The sequence below is a fragment of the Salvelinus sp. IW2-2015 genome, linkage group LG15 (assembly GCF_002910315.2).
Source record: "Salvelinus sp. IW2-2015 linkage group LG15, ASM291031v2, whole genome shotgun sequence".
NCBI lineage: Eukaryota > Metazoa > Chordata > Actinopteri > Salmoniformes > Salmonidae > Salvelinus > Salvelinus sp. IW2-2015.
Genome location: NC_036855.1, coordinates 51,735,486 through 51,752,027, shown reverse-complemented (window position 1 = coordinate 51,752,027; position 16,542 = coordinate 51,735,486). Strand labels below are relative to the sequence as shown.

Below are 16,542 nucleotides of genomic sequence, written 5' to 3'. Positions count from 1 at the left end.
CTTAGTGAGAGAGAGAGAGAGAGAGAGAGAGAGAGAGAGAGAGAGAGGAGAGAGAGAGAGAGAGAGAGAGAGGAGAGAGAAAAGAGGAGAGAACAGATATTCTTCCATATCTAGACAAAAAGACACCTTCTTTACACGGCCTCTTCTTATATATTTAAAAAGGGGTGGGGTTAAAAAAAAAAAACGTGGTACATTAAATTCCACCTCAAGACCTAGTCATTGTCTTATCTTATCTCATATTTCTTGTGTTTTTATTTGTTACTTTTATATCACTACATTGTTGGGAAAGAGCTCACAAGTAAGCATTTCACTGTACTGTTTTACATCCGTTGTATCCTGTGCATGTGGTGAATAAACTTTGAAACTTGAAATGATGGCCAGATCGCCAGGCTACTCCCACCCCTCAAAGTGGCAAATAAGGGACTGTTTGAAAGGGGGTCATATAAACAATTCTTTTTTTTTTTTTTTAATTTTTTACAAGTAACATCCCATGAATTCTGTCTGAAATAGATAAGAATGTCAGAGTGAGGGAGAGTGATATAACCTTGTCGGGGGAAGTTGGTTAGTATTGAGTAACAGCAGCTGTAGAGAAAGCTGCAAGAAAATTAAGTTAAAAAATAAAATCAATTTCAAACCTTGTGCGCCTGCTTCAGGAACCACCATAATATAAAACATAAAAAATATGATTAATAGGAGAAATCCTTTTTCATTGTATTAGACGTTCATGTCCAAATTGGCCAAACAGGTCAAAACAAGGGCATAGGCTCACCTCTTCCTCTTCAAAGCCAGTCAAATCCCAGATGTAATTGAGTCTCATTTGCCTTCTCTTCCAGTGCTCCATGAACATGGTAGCTGGGAAACAAAACACAACCCATCCTTAAAAATCAATCCTCCAAGATTTTGCGATCAAAATGAGTTTTTGCAAAATCAACAATAGCCAGCATATTATGCACAGTCTCGAAAACCAGACACTAGGCAACAGTGACAGGGTCTGGCTTCAATGATGGACTCTTTTGGCATAGAGGAACTACATCTCTGCCTACATACTACTCTATCCAGGGTGGGTCTATTCAGACAGAAAACTCGACCAACATATCACGAGGCAGACATGCCAGGACGTCGCGATTCAAACCAAACATTTGAAGGCAAAACCTTTGCAGTGGTTTTAGAAAGGTAATTGATGTAAAACTAGCCACTTGTGAAATGCACTCATTAAAATAACCTCTGATCTCCATCTTGCTAGCTACTTTTTATATTTTATTAAAGTGTACTGACTGACGTCGGCAATGTTGAAGTTCCTCTATGCCAGGGGTATTCAACTTTTTCTTGCCAGGGATCCCCTCCCAGGCAAACCGGAGGCCCAGGGAACCCCATCATACGTTATCAAAAAAATAATAATAATATGGCAAGGAGAAATAATCATATATATTAAAATGTATAGATTTGGTAGATAGATATTCATTATTTTGACATAATTGGAAGAGAAAGTGTAAACTAACATAGCCCATAAGCTAGAAAGGTAACTCAGAACTCCTAAGAGCAGCTGTTTAGACAAAGGTTAGCCATGTGTTGGCAACAATGTATATCCAAGTCAAGAAAGCTGACAGCAGCCACACTGTAGCCTATTCGCAGGTGATTTTTTAAAGTCTGTCAGATACTCCAGTTAGTGTAATTGGCTCCAATGAGTGTTATTTGCTCAACATTAGGAGTTGAAGAATAAGTTGAAAACCATTAGAAATAAGATATTGTCCTATTTTCTACTGTAGGTATGTAATTCAAAATGCTTTATTCTGTTGGTGCTAGCAATACATTTGGAAAAAATGTGGACCCCCTGCAGTACCTCCACGGACCCCTGGTTGAATGCCCCTGCTCTATGCCAAAAGAGTCCAACATTGAAACAGACCCTAGGTCTAGTTACTGCTAAGGTTTTGTTTTCGAAACTATTATGCAAGGGCTTGCAAATTAGACCAATTACTGCACTATTACCACATAAAACAGTCAAATCATTGCAGTAATATGTAATTAAAACTGAGCAATCACGCATAACAGAGGACTCACAATTTCAACCAATCACGGCACATTTACCGCATAATATGGTTCAATCAAGCCACATGTCAAACTTTTTCCCTCAGCGTATTTCTGACAAATTGGACAAAATCATCGCATTTTGCAATGAACAGTATCAGAATTGCCGTAATATTTTTTATAACCACCCCTGCTTAATGACTACAGTACGAGAAAGACAAAGGATCAGGGTTTATACTTTATACTTCATAAATATAGTCAAAAAGATCAACATCTCTGAACTCAAACAAGTTACGATATTATCTCCTCCAAATATAGGAACCTACAATCCAAACATTATCACAATTTAACTCAAAAGATTGTCTAATGGAACTGACACTCTTCTCCCGTGGCTCCTGCACTTCCTGGTCTCATAGACTAGACGTAACATAGTGAATGTAAATCCGGGACACTCAAATAAGTATGACATGTTATATTTGGTATGGTCACATAAGACAGATTGTTATTTAGTCATAAATGAAAGTAAGGTGGCTCTGAGACCAGGTTGTCTGCAGGACTCTGCCTGGTCCCGTGGTCTGTAGCAGATGGCATTGTTTTATTGGCAGAAGATGAGGGAGAGAACATGGGAGGGACGGCTCACCCCAGAGGGCCATGAAGATGGAGAAGAAGACGGTGGCCGGGTTGTCAAAAGATGGCTGCCCTGGCCGTGCCGCATGCGGTCTTCAGCTTCCAGTAGCTGCAAGCGCGGGTCACACAGTGGGCACATGGTGATGTTGTTTCTCGGATCACAAATCTCCATGCTGCGTGTGGGAGAAGAACGTTAGTGGAAAGCCTGAGTAAAGAGATCTAACAAGAATGGTCAGCATAAAACTAAATTACCAGTTTGAGAGGCTATAGAGGTCCAAAAGCAACGAGGAATGAAAGAATGTAATAGAATGTAAAAAAAGACTAAACCTTGCGTGCTCCAGTTCCGCAAAGGGTTGGTATTTATCAAATGTTGAACTTGACGGGAAAGTGTGCATATCTCCATGCAAATCTCAGACCATGCGTACGCACAACTTCTAGTCGTTGATCAACTGTATTGCAAGCAAATACTGTCATTTGGAAATGGAGGTGGTTGATGAACAGTAATTCTAGTAGGCTAATAAAAACGTAGGTCTAATGATAAAACGGATGCATTTGCCATGGTAAGAAGATGGCATAGCAGCATTTCCTGATACACAACAAATATTAGGCTACATTCCATCGCTCATTTAATAGCCAATCATGTCCGAAAGTAAATAGACTGGTAACCTATGGCAGTTGGGTAGGCTACAGTATTGCTGTGCAATAGGAGCGCAACAAAATGGCCTGTTTAATCGCAGAGCCTAATACCAAGGTAGGAGACAGAAACACAATCATGGTATGATGAACAAAACATTGAACGGCAATTCGTATTTTGATTAGAAGTGTTGGCTGTAGGCAGCATTTACTTTTAAACTGGTCAATAGACACAATCAATCTTGTAGAATGTGCGGCCAGTGTTTGGCACTAGGTATAGGCGCATGTGCTTCTTAACATCCCCTGTCCTTTTTTAAAAACGTTTAGTCACTAGGCATCACCTACTGATGTTAGCAGAGTTGACAGTTGTTTCCCTCACACCTGCCTTGCCACCAGGGTGTCTGGTAAACCGTGCTTCGTGACTGCCTGCCCCGGTTCTCCCTCGGCTCTTTGCATGTCAGAGATGGTTAAAAGACACTTGCTTAGCCTTCTCCGTTTCTGTCTGCTCGCACAGTTATGGGCTTGTTTCTGTTTAATATCCAATGACTGTTTATGTTTACTGGTAGATGGGGGTAAGGTTGTTAAGTAGACAGGCAAGATAATGAATATAACCCGTAGAGGTATTCTAGTAGGTGTCCTTATCAAAATGAAGTAAACATTTCCAAATGCATGAATGCCAAACCCATTTTTGAAAGCCTGCATCCCCTCTTACAGCTACAGTACTCCTAACATTGTTCTGTCACACATTTCCTCCTGTATGCTAGAAATYTCGGTGGTGGTACCCCACACCGCACTGAGCTGAAACACTTAGCAGATGACAGAGTTTTCTGTGTGGGTGTTGCTATGTACTTGACAACTGGTTAAAAACGCCATTTGACCTGGATGATGTCAGTTCCTCCATTTTTGAGTAAAATGTGTTGATGATGATACCGCTGGACGAGCTTGTTTATTAATGTGCATCTGTCCACTCTAGGACCACCATAGGGCTGAGTATGAGATCCAAGTCATGCAGAAGACCCTGAAGAAACAGGATATGTCTCCCAAGGTAGGCCTTTTCCTATCACTCATGTGCCTCTTGGTGGGCTGTCAAACAACACACCATAAATATTATTAAATGATTTATTTCATTCTATGTATGCATCCATGCATAGAATAAATGAAATATTGAAGATTAWTTATGGTGTTCAGTGTTTCTCTGTCTATTATTTTGCTGCATCAAGTGTCTGTTGCGCTGGTGCTCTTGKCTTATAGTGTCAGAGATGGGGACTGGAACCATCCTAATGGAATCACACAGACTGCTTCTCCCCTCTCGCTCTTGTCTCTGGGCGACATTTCCTATTTGCGAACACACATGTGCTATGAGTAAAGGCACGGTTACGTAACACATGGCGTTTGTCGCCTCCACTTTTTGTTCTCTCGTGAACTCCACCCATTGTAAAGTTATCGACATATAGTCACAGTCCAGAACTTTATTCAATGTCACCGAAGAATGCCAATCTAAAGTTGGACTCCTATATAGATTACCTCAATTCTACTGACACTGTCTCCACATGCACGTCTCATCTTCTCCTAGGCTCTAAAACATAATATATCCTGGAGTTGTCCACAACCCATAKCCCCACCCTCAATACTCCTATCAGCTATTTTATTAGTCTTAGATGCTCTGCAGTCTATAGTAAGCTGAACAACCTCCACTGTCTCTATTTACTGCTGCATAACAACAGTTAGCACATGTTGGATATCAACACAGGTGGTTGTTTATGTCTGGCTTCCTCTGAACTGCAGCTCGTGCATGTCAGCTCCTTTCTCATCAGACCACGAAGGGGTCATTACCTTACATTCCCTTGCTCATCTGGAAACACGGTCTGAAGTCGCTGACCCTCTTTTTATTTATTAAAAAATAATACTTTTTTAGACACATTGAGATGCGATTTGACTGCACAGTTTCGTGTCCAGGAGCTCAGGTTACGTGTGCTTGGTTGGAGCGGWGTTAGTCCGCTCGGGGCGAGAGTCGCTCTGACTTGATTGGAAATGGCTGTCAGCATAAGCAATCACGGCTGAGGACACAAATCGCTGTCAGATAGTTGTTWCGGTTTGCTCCTATTTCTCACCTGATTATGTATTAATTACTCTGTTTCAGGATAAAAAAGTGAAACTGACATGTACAGACCGTGCACCAGCATATATGATGGGATTTTTCATCATGCTTTTTATGGTAAGTTGATGTGCCCAGGGCCCACACAGCATGTTAGTCTGTGGTATTAGATCCAGGGACGTCARTAGGATCGGGCTTTCAGTGATTTAGCCTTGAACCCAGGGTGGGGTACACGCTTAGTTCGTAYAGCCGGGGGTTACGTGAATTTCCCAAAGTCATCCAACCGTTATAATAAATGTAAAGCAATTGCCGTGTGTGGTCAAGTAGATGGTAATTTCAGCACCATTTTAATTGGGACATTGGCATTGTGCTGCCTTGAGACAAGCACAGGAACTCGTCTTGATAAATCAATGTCTGATTTTTGTTTTCACTGAATCTCCATTTGTATATTTGGTTACACAATTAGGCTGGGAAACTTTAGCTAAGTTGAAGTGAGTCTAGCAATTAGTCTAGCAATTGAACGCAATGCAGATCTTCTGGACACACACACAATTAGGCCTACAGGTAACTGCCYAAATAATGGAAATACTTCAGTAAATGAGGGATACAAAGTATTTTGAAAGCAGCTGTGGACAAGTCCGGTCCTGGAGTGTCCTGACAAAAGGAAACAAAAATATTTAGCTTGACTTCATCCAGTGTCCAGAAAAATGTATTTGCATGGTATGCAAATATGTGCATGTTTAATTAGATATGGCCTAATTTGCATATTTTAACACAATATTTCAGAAACATTTTAATACAATTTTTTTTTTAAATTTGTGTTTACATTCAACTGGTAAAAGTTGATTTGTGATATGATTAAGATAAAAAAAAATATGTACCTTATTAGGGTGTGGTGCCTGGCCTTAAACAGCTCATGAAGTCAAAGGTTTTCTTCTCTTGTCTCCTCTGCAGGTTGGTGTGACCTTTGCTGTAGTGTTCGGGGTCATCCTGTACAGAATCTCCATCAGGGCTGCCTTACACATGAGCTCCAATCTCACGGCTCGCTCCAACATCCGGGCAACTGTCAAGGGCACAGCTGCTGTCATCAACCTGGTGATTATCATCATCATGGATGAGGTCTACGGTGCCGTAGCTCGCTGGCTCACTCTTCTTGGTTAGTCCCTCAAAATATGAGAAGGAAGCATGTGATCACACAACTGTACCATCTTAGCAAAGCTCTCCCTGTATTAGACCCTGCAGTCTATCTGGGAMTGCTACCTGTATTGACTGTATTTACCAATATTTTTTTTACTACATTTTTAACTACTTTTTGGTGTTGGCAACAAAAGCTACAGTTCTGGATTATATCCCCCTTGACCACTGAAACCTCTTCAGTTCTTTATCAGTCAAGTGATATAAACTCATTGTGTTTTTATTCTCAGAGGTGCCAAAGACTGACAAGAGTTTTGAGGAGAGGCTGATAATCAAGACCTTTGTTCTGAAGTTTGCCAATGCCTTCTCCCCCATCGTCTACCTGGCCTTCTTCAGGGGCAGGTTGAACTCTCCTCTACTCTGACTAATAAGCTTCTCCACAACTCAAACATCTTAACAGATATTCGACCATAGATACACTTTSACCATAAAACCTGATTTTATGTTTAATCATTTGTTTTGTAGTGTGATTTACACRTCTTAAGGATAGTGGCCAATGAATATGAACTTTTTTCAACCTCTATGTCCACAGAATGGTTGGGCGTCCTGGGGACTATGTGTATGTTATCGGGTCATACAGGATGGAGGAGGTAATCAACTGTGTTCGTCTTTGTTTATCTTTGAACATTGACCAGAATGCCTTTTAAATGTTGACCAAAATAAGTTCTAAGGATTCAATGCTGGATAATCAATGGAAATATTACCATATGCTGTAATGGTTATAACCCTCCCTTATTTACGAAGTAACAGGGGCAAGATCCTCTATAGGTATCCCAGGGCAGTTGTATAGGTTCCAGGCCTGGTGCCCTTGAGCCCTATCCTAAAGACAGTTTGCGTTGTAGATCYAATCAAAGCTAGCCAACCTTCAAACCTGTTAGATGGAGATTACCTCTGTTATCTGTGTGTCTGATGGGGTTGACTGCTGTCTCGTCTGTACACCAGTGTGCCCACGCAGGCTGTCTGATGGAGCTGTGTATTCAGCTCTGCATCACCATGCTTGGCAAACAGCTCATCCAGAACAACCTGTTTGAAATCGGCATCCCGTAAGTACAGTACAGAGCAGGTGCCATACTGTCTGGATGAAACTAGGACATAATCACACACCCACTCTCACACACATGCAGGCACACACACACACACACACACACACACACACACCCAAGCACTAAAAGAAAGATGCTCAGGGCTGGACTCATGTTACTACCATTTCTTTTCTCTGCTCAAAACAGTAAAATAAAGAAGATGATCAGGCGTCGGAAGTCTGACATGGACTCTCAGCAGCAGGAGGACTATAACATGACCCTACAGCGTCATGAGAAGGACCACTTCCTGGGTCCCTTTGTGGGCCTCAGCCCAGAGTACATGGAGATGAGTGAGTCATATGTCAGTCTGTCCAGTAAAGCTCCTGACAGCTTACTGAGGATCAGCCGCCCTCAGCCCACCCTATTCCAAATGCTCCTTATCACACGAGACAGAAGGGAAATGAACTACTGCAGTGTGCCGTGAGTAGAGATTTGGAGCAAAGGATCATAGAGATCATAGATATACTGTTTCATTCTAGGGAGTGTGATAAGCATGTCTGATTGGATTTTCCCTTTTAAGGTCAACTAATTACTGGCAATGAATTACTTCTAATGTACTGTGCACTACATACATAATTGGTCAACTAATGTACATTAGTTGACCAATTATTTTAAGCTTTTAAGCTCTTGCTATTGAGGTCAGGTCTTTGTGTGTTTTTATGCAGGGACGACAAAACCATGTTTGTATGAAATTGGCAACTTCTATAAATGTCACTGATTACTGCGTAAAGAGCGGTGTTACCGAGGATAACATTTTCTTGCTTGCTAATTCCACTAATCACTTTATTGACGGCATAGCGTGACATTTGATAAGAAATGTTACTTCATGCCGCTCACGGTATTAGATCCTGATTAGTTGTAAAACCTCCGATGTGGAACCCTTTCTAAAATGCGTATTCTCTGCATGAGATAATCTTCAGTGGAGAAGCAGAGAACTGTTTTGTCTATGATGCCGACGTAATCAACGTAAGTGGATTTAGTTGACCTGATTTTACTTTAGTCCTTAGATGTCTTTATCAGTGGCTTCTTTCATAATTGCAGCATCCGACTGAATAACTGGGCAATCATGTTCATTGAAAAGACACATTGTGTAAGACGGAGATGGGGGAAACCTCAAACGTCCGTACATCTGTGCCATAACATACTGATACTACTACATTACTTACTGTATACCAGYAGCGTTGCGCCAGTAACTGAAAGATTGCTGGATCGAATCCCCGAGCTGACAAGGTAAACATCTGTTGTTCTGCCCCTGAGCAAGGCAGTTAACCCACTGTTCCCCGGGCGCCGATGACGTGGATGTCGATTAAGGCAGCCCCCCCCCGCACCTCTCGTATTCAGAGGGGTTAAATGCGGAAGACACATTTCAGTTGAATGCATTCAGTTGTACAACTGAATGGGGTATCCCACTTTCCCTTCTTTTTCCCACACCATATCAGTCATAAGAAGCCTCACTGCTCCCTCTCACTATCCGTGCAGTGGATAAACCTTGAATAATTACTGTGTGGAATTCATTCACAGTATTTTGAACTACAGTGTTTATAATGCAGTTCCATACCCTGATACACAGAAGCAATAAAGAAGGATTATGGTAATGATTCCAGGGTTAGTTCAATATGTCTAGTTATTATTTATACTGTACAACTTTATCAACTAGAAATAGTTAATCTCTGGATAGCAGCTATAGAAGCACAGTCATATTATTGTAGCATAGCAGTCCTATATACTCTGACTCAAAGATTCAGTCCATCTTTAGGTTGGGTAGGCATGCCTGTTTTTAAGTGGCTTTTTCAAGGGTACTCAACTGAAAACCAGCTAGGTTTAATATATGGATGCAGCAGACATAAAACCTGCACACAGGCACAAAAGACCAGAGTGTTTGAACCCATTCAGAGTGTGAAGTGGGCAATTTTCGTATATATTTTGTTGCTTGGATCTCTGGAAGTTCTACCCAGTACATTTCAGTAAAGTTTCTGACTGGCCATCCGAAAGCAAGTGCAGAAACATGGCGTGTCCTCATTCCACCATCTCATTCATGTTCGTCTCTCATATGTTCTCCTTGTAGTATGTACTGTGTATTTTAAATGTAAACGCATATCTAGCGTAGTCTGGTATTAAGAGTAGACTATTATAGGCTTGTGCTCCGCTTTCCACTTCCCTCTATACTCGTGCTCCAGTTATCTAATTTGAGATCTAATCTACCCAGCATGCTTTGTGTTGATTTCCTTGTGGTTATAATGTCCATTTGAATATCTTTAAAAATATATATATTTTAACTTGCAGTCATCCAGTTTGGGATGGTGACCCTGTTTGTGGCCTCCTTTCCCTTGGCGCCACTCTTTGCTCTGCTCAACAACATCATCGAGATCCGTCTGGATGCTAAGAAGTTTGTCACAGAGGTCAGGAGGCCCATCGCAGCCAGAGCAAAAGACATTGGTACAGTAGGTTTCCATCTCCACACTTTTAACAGCACTGGTCTATTGATGCTATAATAAAAGGAACATTTTTACATAATTAGAGATTCCTAGACTTGACCCTACACAATAGATACCAAATTGAATTAGATTGCAGGAGTTTCCCATCTGAAAACACAGGTCCCTCACAAATGTTCTGGTCTTGTTTGTGTGAATACATAATTGAGTCAGTCTCTGACTTTGACCAAATACTGTGGCTATTTGGTTTGAATGCAGTACATTTTTAGCCTACAATAATGCAGTAAAATCTAATGATCCTTAAAACCCCTTATTAACCCCTTATTAACAATCCATTCAGTATATCAGTGAGATATACATTTTAAGTTAATGTTTTTCTGGTGGTGCACATTGATGGTGTGATCATTATAAAAAAATGTTTACCAATGAATCAACCATTGCATCTACCATTTTTAATTAAAATAGGTACATGTTATGAAGCCCGCTTGTCTACCCAGTTATTGGTGTTTTGGGCATATCTCTATATCTTATTTGTTCTCTCAGGCATCTGGTATAATCTTCTGAGAGGGCTCAGCAAAGTAGCAGTCATTGTAAATGTAAGTGCATACCTTCACATTAATAAAAACATTTAAAGTGCTCATTATTTCCAGGTCTGTCATCAAGATTATACAATGTTGACATTTTGTCATTTGSATTAGTGGACATTTGAAAATAATTTTGGTCATAACACCACTCCCCTCTCCTCTGTCTGCTCTCTCCAGGCGTTTGTGATTTCCTTTACGTCAGACTTCATCCCTCGACTAGTCTACCAGTACATGTACAGCCCCGATGGCTCCATGCACGGCTTTGTCAACCACACTCTGTCCTACTTCAACGTCAGTGACTTCCAGCCTGGCACTGCCCCTCTGCAGCCTATGCACCTGGGGTATGAAGTGCAGATATGCAGGTAAGACAGTCAAAATATTATTGCCCCCTACGATGAAATCGGGAAGAGGACTATGAATCTGTCTCCGTGTGTATGTGTGTACGTCACCACTGGCCCGATTTTGACGAAACTTGGGTGAATGATGTCTTGCCATAGAGGTCCGGCATTTACAAAATMACACTGATTGGCCAGATGGTGGTGCTATAACAAGCGATTGAAAATGACAACTTTGAAAGGTCACGCTCCGCACTCTGTTTGACATAATGTCATGAAATTCGCTACATAGGTCCCTCTCCTCACAAGGAACAAGATTGCCTCAGCGACCCATAAGGTCCACCATGATGGATTTTCCGCCATTTTGAATGTTGTGAAAAACACTAAAAGRGCTACTCTGGTACCGAATTATCGATCTGCACGAAAGGTCTCAATGCAATATTTTCCAGACTAGTAATTAAAACAACAATATTGACCAAAGCTAAWCGTAATTTACCAAAGTAACCGGAGTCTTCAATAATTTGGGCAATTAACAGAATCTATGGTCACTTTTGTCATTTATACTTAAATAACTTTTATTTTTGTTATATCTGTGTCCATGAGTTTATATTAGATAGATCATATGGTTCAAGAGAAAAATAGCCTAATTAATGAAAAAAAGCATCAAATCAACAATGGCATTATTTTCAATAAACTCTGCAACTCTTCCAACTATTGACTTTTTTCACAACTTCCACCAGTTTGACAACAAAACATTGACCACAAATACACTACAAGACCAAAATGTCAAACATCTCATTCCAAGATCATGGGCATTAATATGGAGTTGGTCTAGATGTTACTAGATGTTGGAACATTGCTGCGGGCACTTGCTTCCATTCAGCCACAAGAGCATTAGTGAGGTCGGGCACTGGTGTTGGGCGACTAGGCCTGGCTCGCAGTTGGCGTTGCAATTCATCCCAAAGGTGTTCGATGGCATTGAGGTCAGGGCTTTGTGCAGGCCAGTCAATTTCTTCCATACCGATCTCGACAAACCATTTCTGTYTGGACCTCGCTTTGTGAACGGAGAGCATTGTCATGCTGAAACAGGAAAGGGGATTCTCCAAACTGTTGCCACAAAGTTGGAAGCACAGAATCGTCTAGAATGTCGTTGTATGCTGTAACGTTAAGATTTCCSTTCACTAGAACTAAGGGACCTATCCCGAACCATGGAAAACAGCCCGAGACCATTATACAGTTGGCACTATGCATTCTGGCAGGTAGCGTTCTCCTGGCATCCGCCAAACCCAGATTCGTTTGTCAGACTGCCAGATGGTGAAGCGTGATTCATCACTCCAGAGAACGCGTTWCGACTGCTCCAGAGTTCAATGACGGTGAGCTTTACACCACTCCGGCTGATGCTTGGCATTGCACATGGTGATCTTAGGCTTGACGGCCATGGAAACCCATTTAATGAAGCTCTGAAGCTCTGACAGTTATTGTGCTGACATTGCTTCCAGAGGCAGTTTGGACCTCGGTAGTGAGTGTTTCAACTGAGGACAATTGATTTTTACGCGTTACACGCTTCAGCACTCTGCGCTCCCGTTCTGTGAGCTTGTGAGGCCTAACACTTTGCGGCTGAGCCGTTGTTGCTCCTAGACGTTTCCACTTCACAATAACACCACTTACAGTTGACCGTGGCAGCTCTAGCAGGACATACATTTGACGAACTGATTTGTTGGAAAGGTGGCATCTTATGACMGTGCCACYTTGAAAGTCACTGAGCTCTTCATTAAGGCTATTCTACTGCTAATGTTTGTCTATGGAGAWTGGATGGCTATGTGCTCGATTTTATACACCTGTCAGCAATGGGTGTGGCTGAAATAGCCGAATRCACTAATTTGAAGCGGTGTCCACATACGTTTTTATATATAGTGTACATATTGACATAGTAAAATAAATACAAGTGTATAATAAAAGGGATAATGCTGAAACCCTCATATTAAACACCAATGGTATTCACAAAGTTGATGGATTAGGAGGTTTTATAGCTTTGTCATTCTATATTATTTCATATATTTTACATGTGATAAYGCCACACAGTGTGCCAAAGATAATTACAGACACCTGTAACAATCTGTTTTATGATAGATTACATAAAATCCTTGAAAGAAACCAAAATTCTGGTTGTTTACAAGTTCACAAGTTTCCAGTAATATATCGTCCCTTTGCAACCATTCTCAAGACTCAACACATGCAATCACATTCATATCGACCACACAATGGCACTCTAACMGGCACATGTTTTGTTACTTTCAGTATAGTCTAGGTTGAATTGGGAGAGGATATATGGACATGCCTGGTTCCCAATATTGATGACTTATGTCATGCAGGGAGAGTTGAGTGGGGACAAACGGATWAGGTTCAGTCAGTTCCATCAGTCATCCTAATGAGCCTTCTCCAACTCGCTAGTTTATGCTTGTGGCTAGAAAATTCAGTGAGAATTTAAAACTTGTCTGCCATAGTTGGGACTTAGGAGAGTGTTCAGAATCATTCTGTTTTTATCAGAGAAATTGTTTGTTTTTTTTCATCCCAAAACATAGATGTTAATGCCGTAGTTGTACATTTTGGYTGAAAATCACTCCAATTAATGTTTTAGCTGTCACACTGGCGTGATGATATTGSCTACACTATCGAGCTACTTCCCCCAGCAGTGCTCTGCAAGCGGGAGCGAAGGAAACACTGTGCCCAATGATTTAGAAACACTGAGCAAAAATATAAATGCAACATGTTAACTGTTTGTCCCATGTTTTATGAGCTGAAATAAAAGATCCCAGAAATTTTCCATAAGCACAAAAAGCTTATTTCGCTCAAATGTTGTGCAAAAATGTGTTTACATCCCTGTTAGTGAGCGTTTCTCCTTTGCCAAGATAATCCATCCACCTGACAAGTCTGACATATCAAGAAGCTGTTTAAACAACCATGGTCATTACACAAGTGCACCTTGTGCTGGGGACAATAAAAGGCCACTCTAAAATGTGCAGTTTTGTCACACAACACAATGCCACAGATGTCTCAAGTTTTAAGGAAGTGTGCAATTGGCATGCTGACTGCAGGAATGTCCACCAGAGCTGTTGCCAGATATTTCAATGTTTATTTCTCTACCATAAGCCGTTGTTTTAGAGAATTTGTCAGTACGTKCAACCGGCCTCACAACCGCACACCATGTGTAACCACGCTAGCCCAGAACCTCCACATCCAGCTTCTTCACCTGCAGGATTATCTGTAGTTGATGAAACTGTGGGTTCACACAACCAAAGAATTTCTGCACAAACTGTCAGAAACCGTCTCAGGGAAGTTCATTTGCGCACTTGTAGTCCTCGCCAGGGTCTTGACTTGACTGCAGTTCGGCGTAGTAACCAACTTCAGTGGGCAAATTATGAATCCCAGTTTCAACAGTACCGGGCAGATGGCAGACAGTGTGTATGGTGTTGGCGAGCGGTTTGCTGATGTCAACGTTGTGAACAGAGTGCCCCATGGTGGCAGTGGGGTTATGGTAAGAGCAGGCATAAGCTACGGACTACGGACAACGAACACAATTGCATTTTTATCAATGGCAATTTGAATGCACAGAGATACCYTGATGAGATCCTGAGGCCCATTGTTGTGCCATTCAGCCATCACCTCATGTATCAGCATGATAATATACAGCCCGATATCGTAAGGATCTGTACACAATTCCTGGAAGCTGAAAATGTCCCAGTTCTTCCATGGCCTGCATACTCCCCAGACATGTCACCCATTGAGCACGTTTGGGATGCTCTGGGCCGACGTTTACGACAGCGCGTTCCAGTTRCCGCCYATATCCATCAACTTCACACAGCCATTGAAGAYAAGTGGGASAACATTCCACAGGCCACAATCAACAGCCTGATCAACTCTATGCGAAGGAGGTGTGTCGRGCTGCATGAGGCACACCAGATACTGACTGSTTTTCTGATCCATGCCCCTACTTTTTTTTAAAGGTATATTTGKCCAACAGATGCATATTTGTATTCCCAGTTGTGGAATCCATAGATTAGGGCCTAATGAATTTATTTCAATTGACTGATTTTCCTTATGAACTGTAACTCAGTAAAATCTTTGAAATGGTTGCATGTTGCYTTTAAATTTTTGTTRGTTGCGTACACTAGATGACTGACAGAGTGAGCTGTTTTGAAGCCACCGCACATCTGTCTGTCTTGGCGCTAACCCATCATTGTAAAAAATATGCATTTATTAATGTCTACATTTGTTTTTGCCGTGTTTATGACATGACACCTTAATGCATACTTTTAAATTGTATTATGTGAGCTAAACATAAAGTAGCTAACGTAGCTACCGCCAGCGACATGTGATACAGCTGCCCGGTGAAGCAACTGCTGCCCAGCTGGAAGTAACATTGGTAAATGGGAAACACCTCGATTCTACACTGTTGCACTTGTCATTCACACCGACTTGTCATTGCGTTAGCTTGTTTCCATGTCKCAGTGACATCCAGATGGTGACCAATACTACAAGGTATTTCTCCCTCGCCCATCGAAATACTCACTTTATTTTACAAGTTTTAACCAGAGCCATGCTGCTGTTTTTGCCAGCTAGCTAGCATCAACTAGCTAGCTGGGAAGGGCTCGTCAGGACGACTGACTGAACCGAATCCGTTCATCTCCAGTCGACTTTGGGCACCAGGCGTGTCCGGATAGCCTCTCCCGTTTTTGAATTGTTGCCACTAATTGTCCCAAGTGGGGGGCGCCGCGTCATTCTTGCGGGGCCGACATGTTTACTGTGCCTTGTTTTCAAATAGGTATTACATCATGAGAATGTGTGTGGAGTCTATCGTACTCGTTGGATGCGTTGTCATTTATAGTCAATCATTTTGCCAATTCTATCCTCTCTCCAGATACAAAGACTACAGAGAGACACTATGGTCCAACACCCCCTATGACCTCTCCAAGGAGTTCTGGGCTATACTGGCTTGCCGGCTGGCCTTTGTCATTGTTTTTCAGGTCAGATGCCTATACAAAAACAAACCTATGAGTCATTGAGGGTTTKATCTTTTTATGCTGAAAGTGTTTTTATCATATCCTTTTGAATGACTGTTTTTGGAATTGTATTGAAGGAATTGTGAAAGAAATGCCTCCGATCCGTACCATCTGTTTTCCCTTCTAGAATGTGGTGATGCTGATGAGTGACTTTGTTGACTGGCTGATCCCAGACATCCCCAAGGACATCAGTCTGCAGATCCACAAGGAGAAGATCCTCATGGTGGAGCTCTTCATGAAGGAGGAAGAGGGCAAGAAGCTCCTCCGAGACAACCACACCAACCAAAGTCCTTTTCAGCCCCGCTCTCGCCCTGCCTCGCATACACATTCTAACTGCTAGTGCCCTAGGGGGCGGCTCCATCTGTCCGTTCATCTGATCTGTTTAAAAACCTTCAGTCCCTCTGTCTGGACTTGCACACTCCACACACACACACACACACACACACACACACACACACACACACACACACACACA

The 16,542-nt window shown here is 41.8% G+C and overlaps 1 protein-coding gene across 2 annotated transcripts in view; it reads left to right on the top strand.

The window, feature by feature from the left end:
- LOC111974652 (anoctamin-1-like) overlaps window positions 1-16,542 on the top strand; it is a 57,631-nt gene that overhangs the window by 38,025 nt on the left and 3,064 nt on the right. For both annotated transcript variants that reach the window (XM_070447265.1, XM_024002554.2), the window contains exons 14-25: window positions 4,259-4,330; window positions 5,426-5,500; window positions 6,335-6,536; window positions 6,805-6,916; window positions 7,107-7,164; window positions 7,517-7,617; window positions 7,804-7,946; window positions 9,940-10,092; window positions 10,632-10,684; window positions 10,850-11,034; window positions 15,926-16,031; window positions 16,195-16,542. The exon at window positions 16,195-16,542 is cut by the window's right edge and continues 3,064 nt beyond it. In XM_070447265.1, coding sequence (XP_070303366.1) covers window positions 4,259-4,330; window positions 5,426-5,500; window positions 6,335-6,536; window positions 6,805-6,916; window positions 7,107-7,164; window positions 7,517-7,617; window positions 7,804-7,946; window positions 9,940-10,092; window positions 10,632-10,684; window positions 10,850-11,034; window positions 15,926-16,031; window positions 16,195-16,407 — 1,473 coding nt within the window. In that variant the 3' untranslated portion in view covers window positions 16,408-16,542. The remainder of the gene's footprint in view (window positions 1-4,258; window positions 4,331-5,425; window positions 5,501-6,334; window positions 6,537-6,804; window positions 6,917-7,106; window positions 7,165-7,516; window positions 7,618-7,803; window positions 7,947-9,939; window positions 10,093-10,631; window positions 10,685-10,849; window positions 11,035-15,925; window positions 16,032-16,194) is intronic.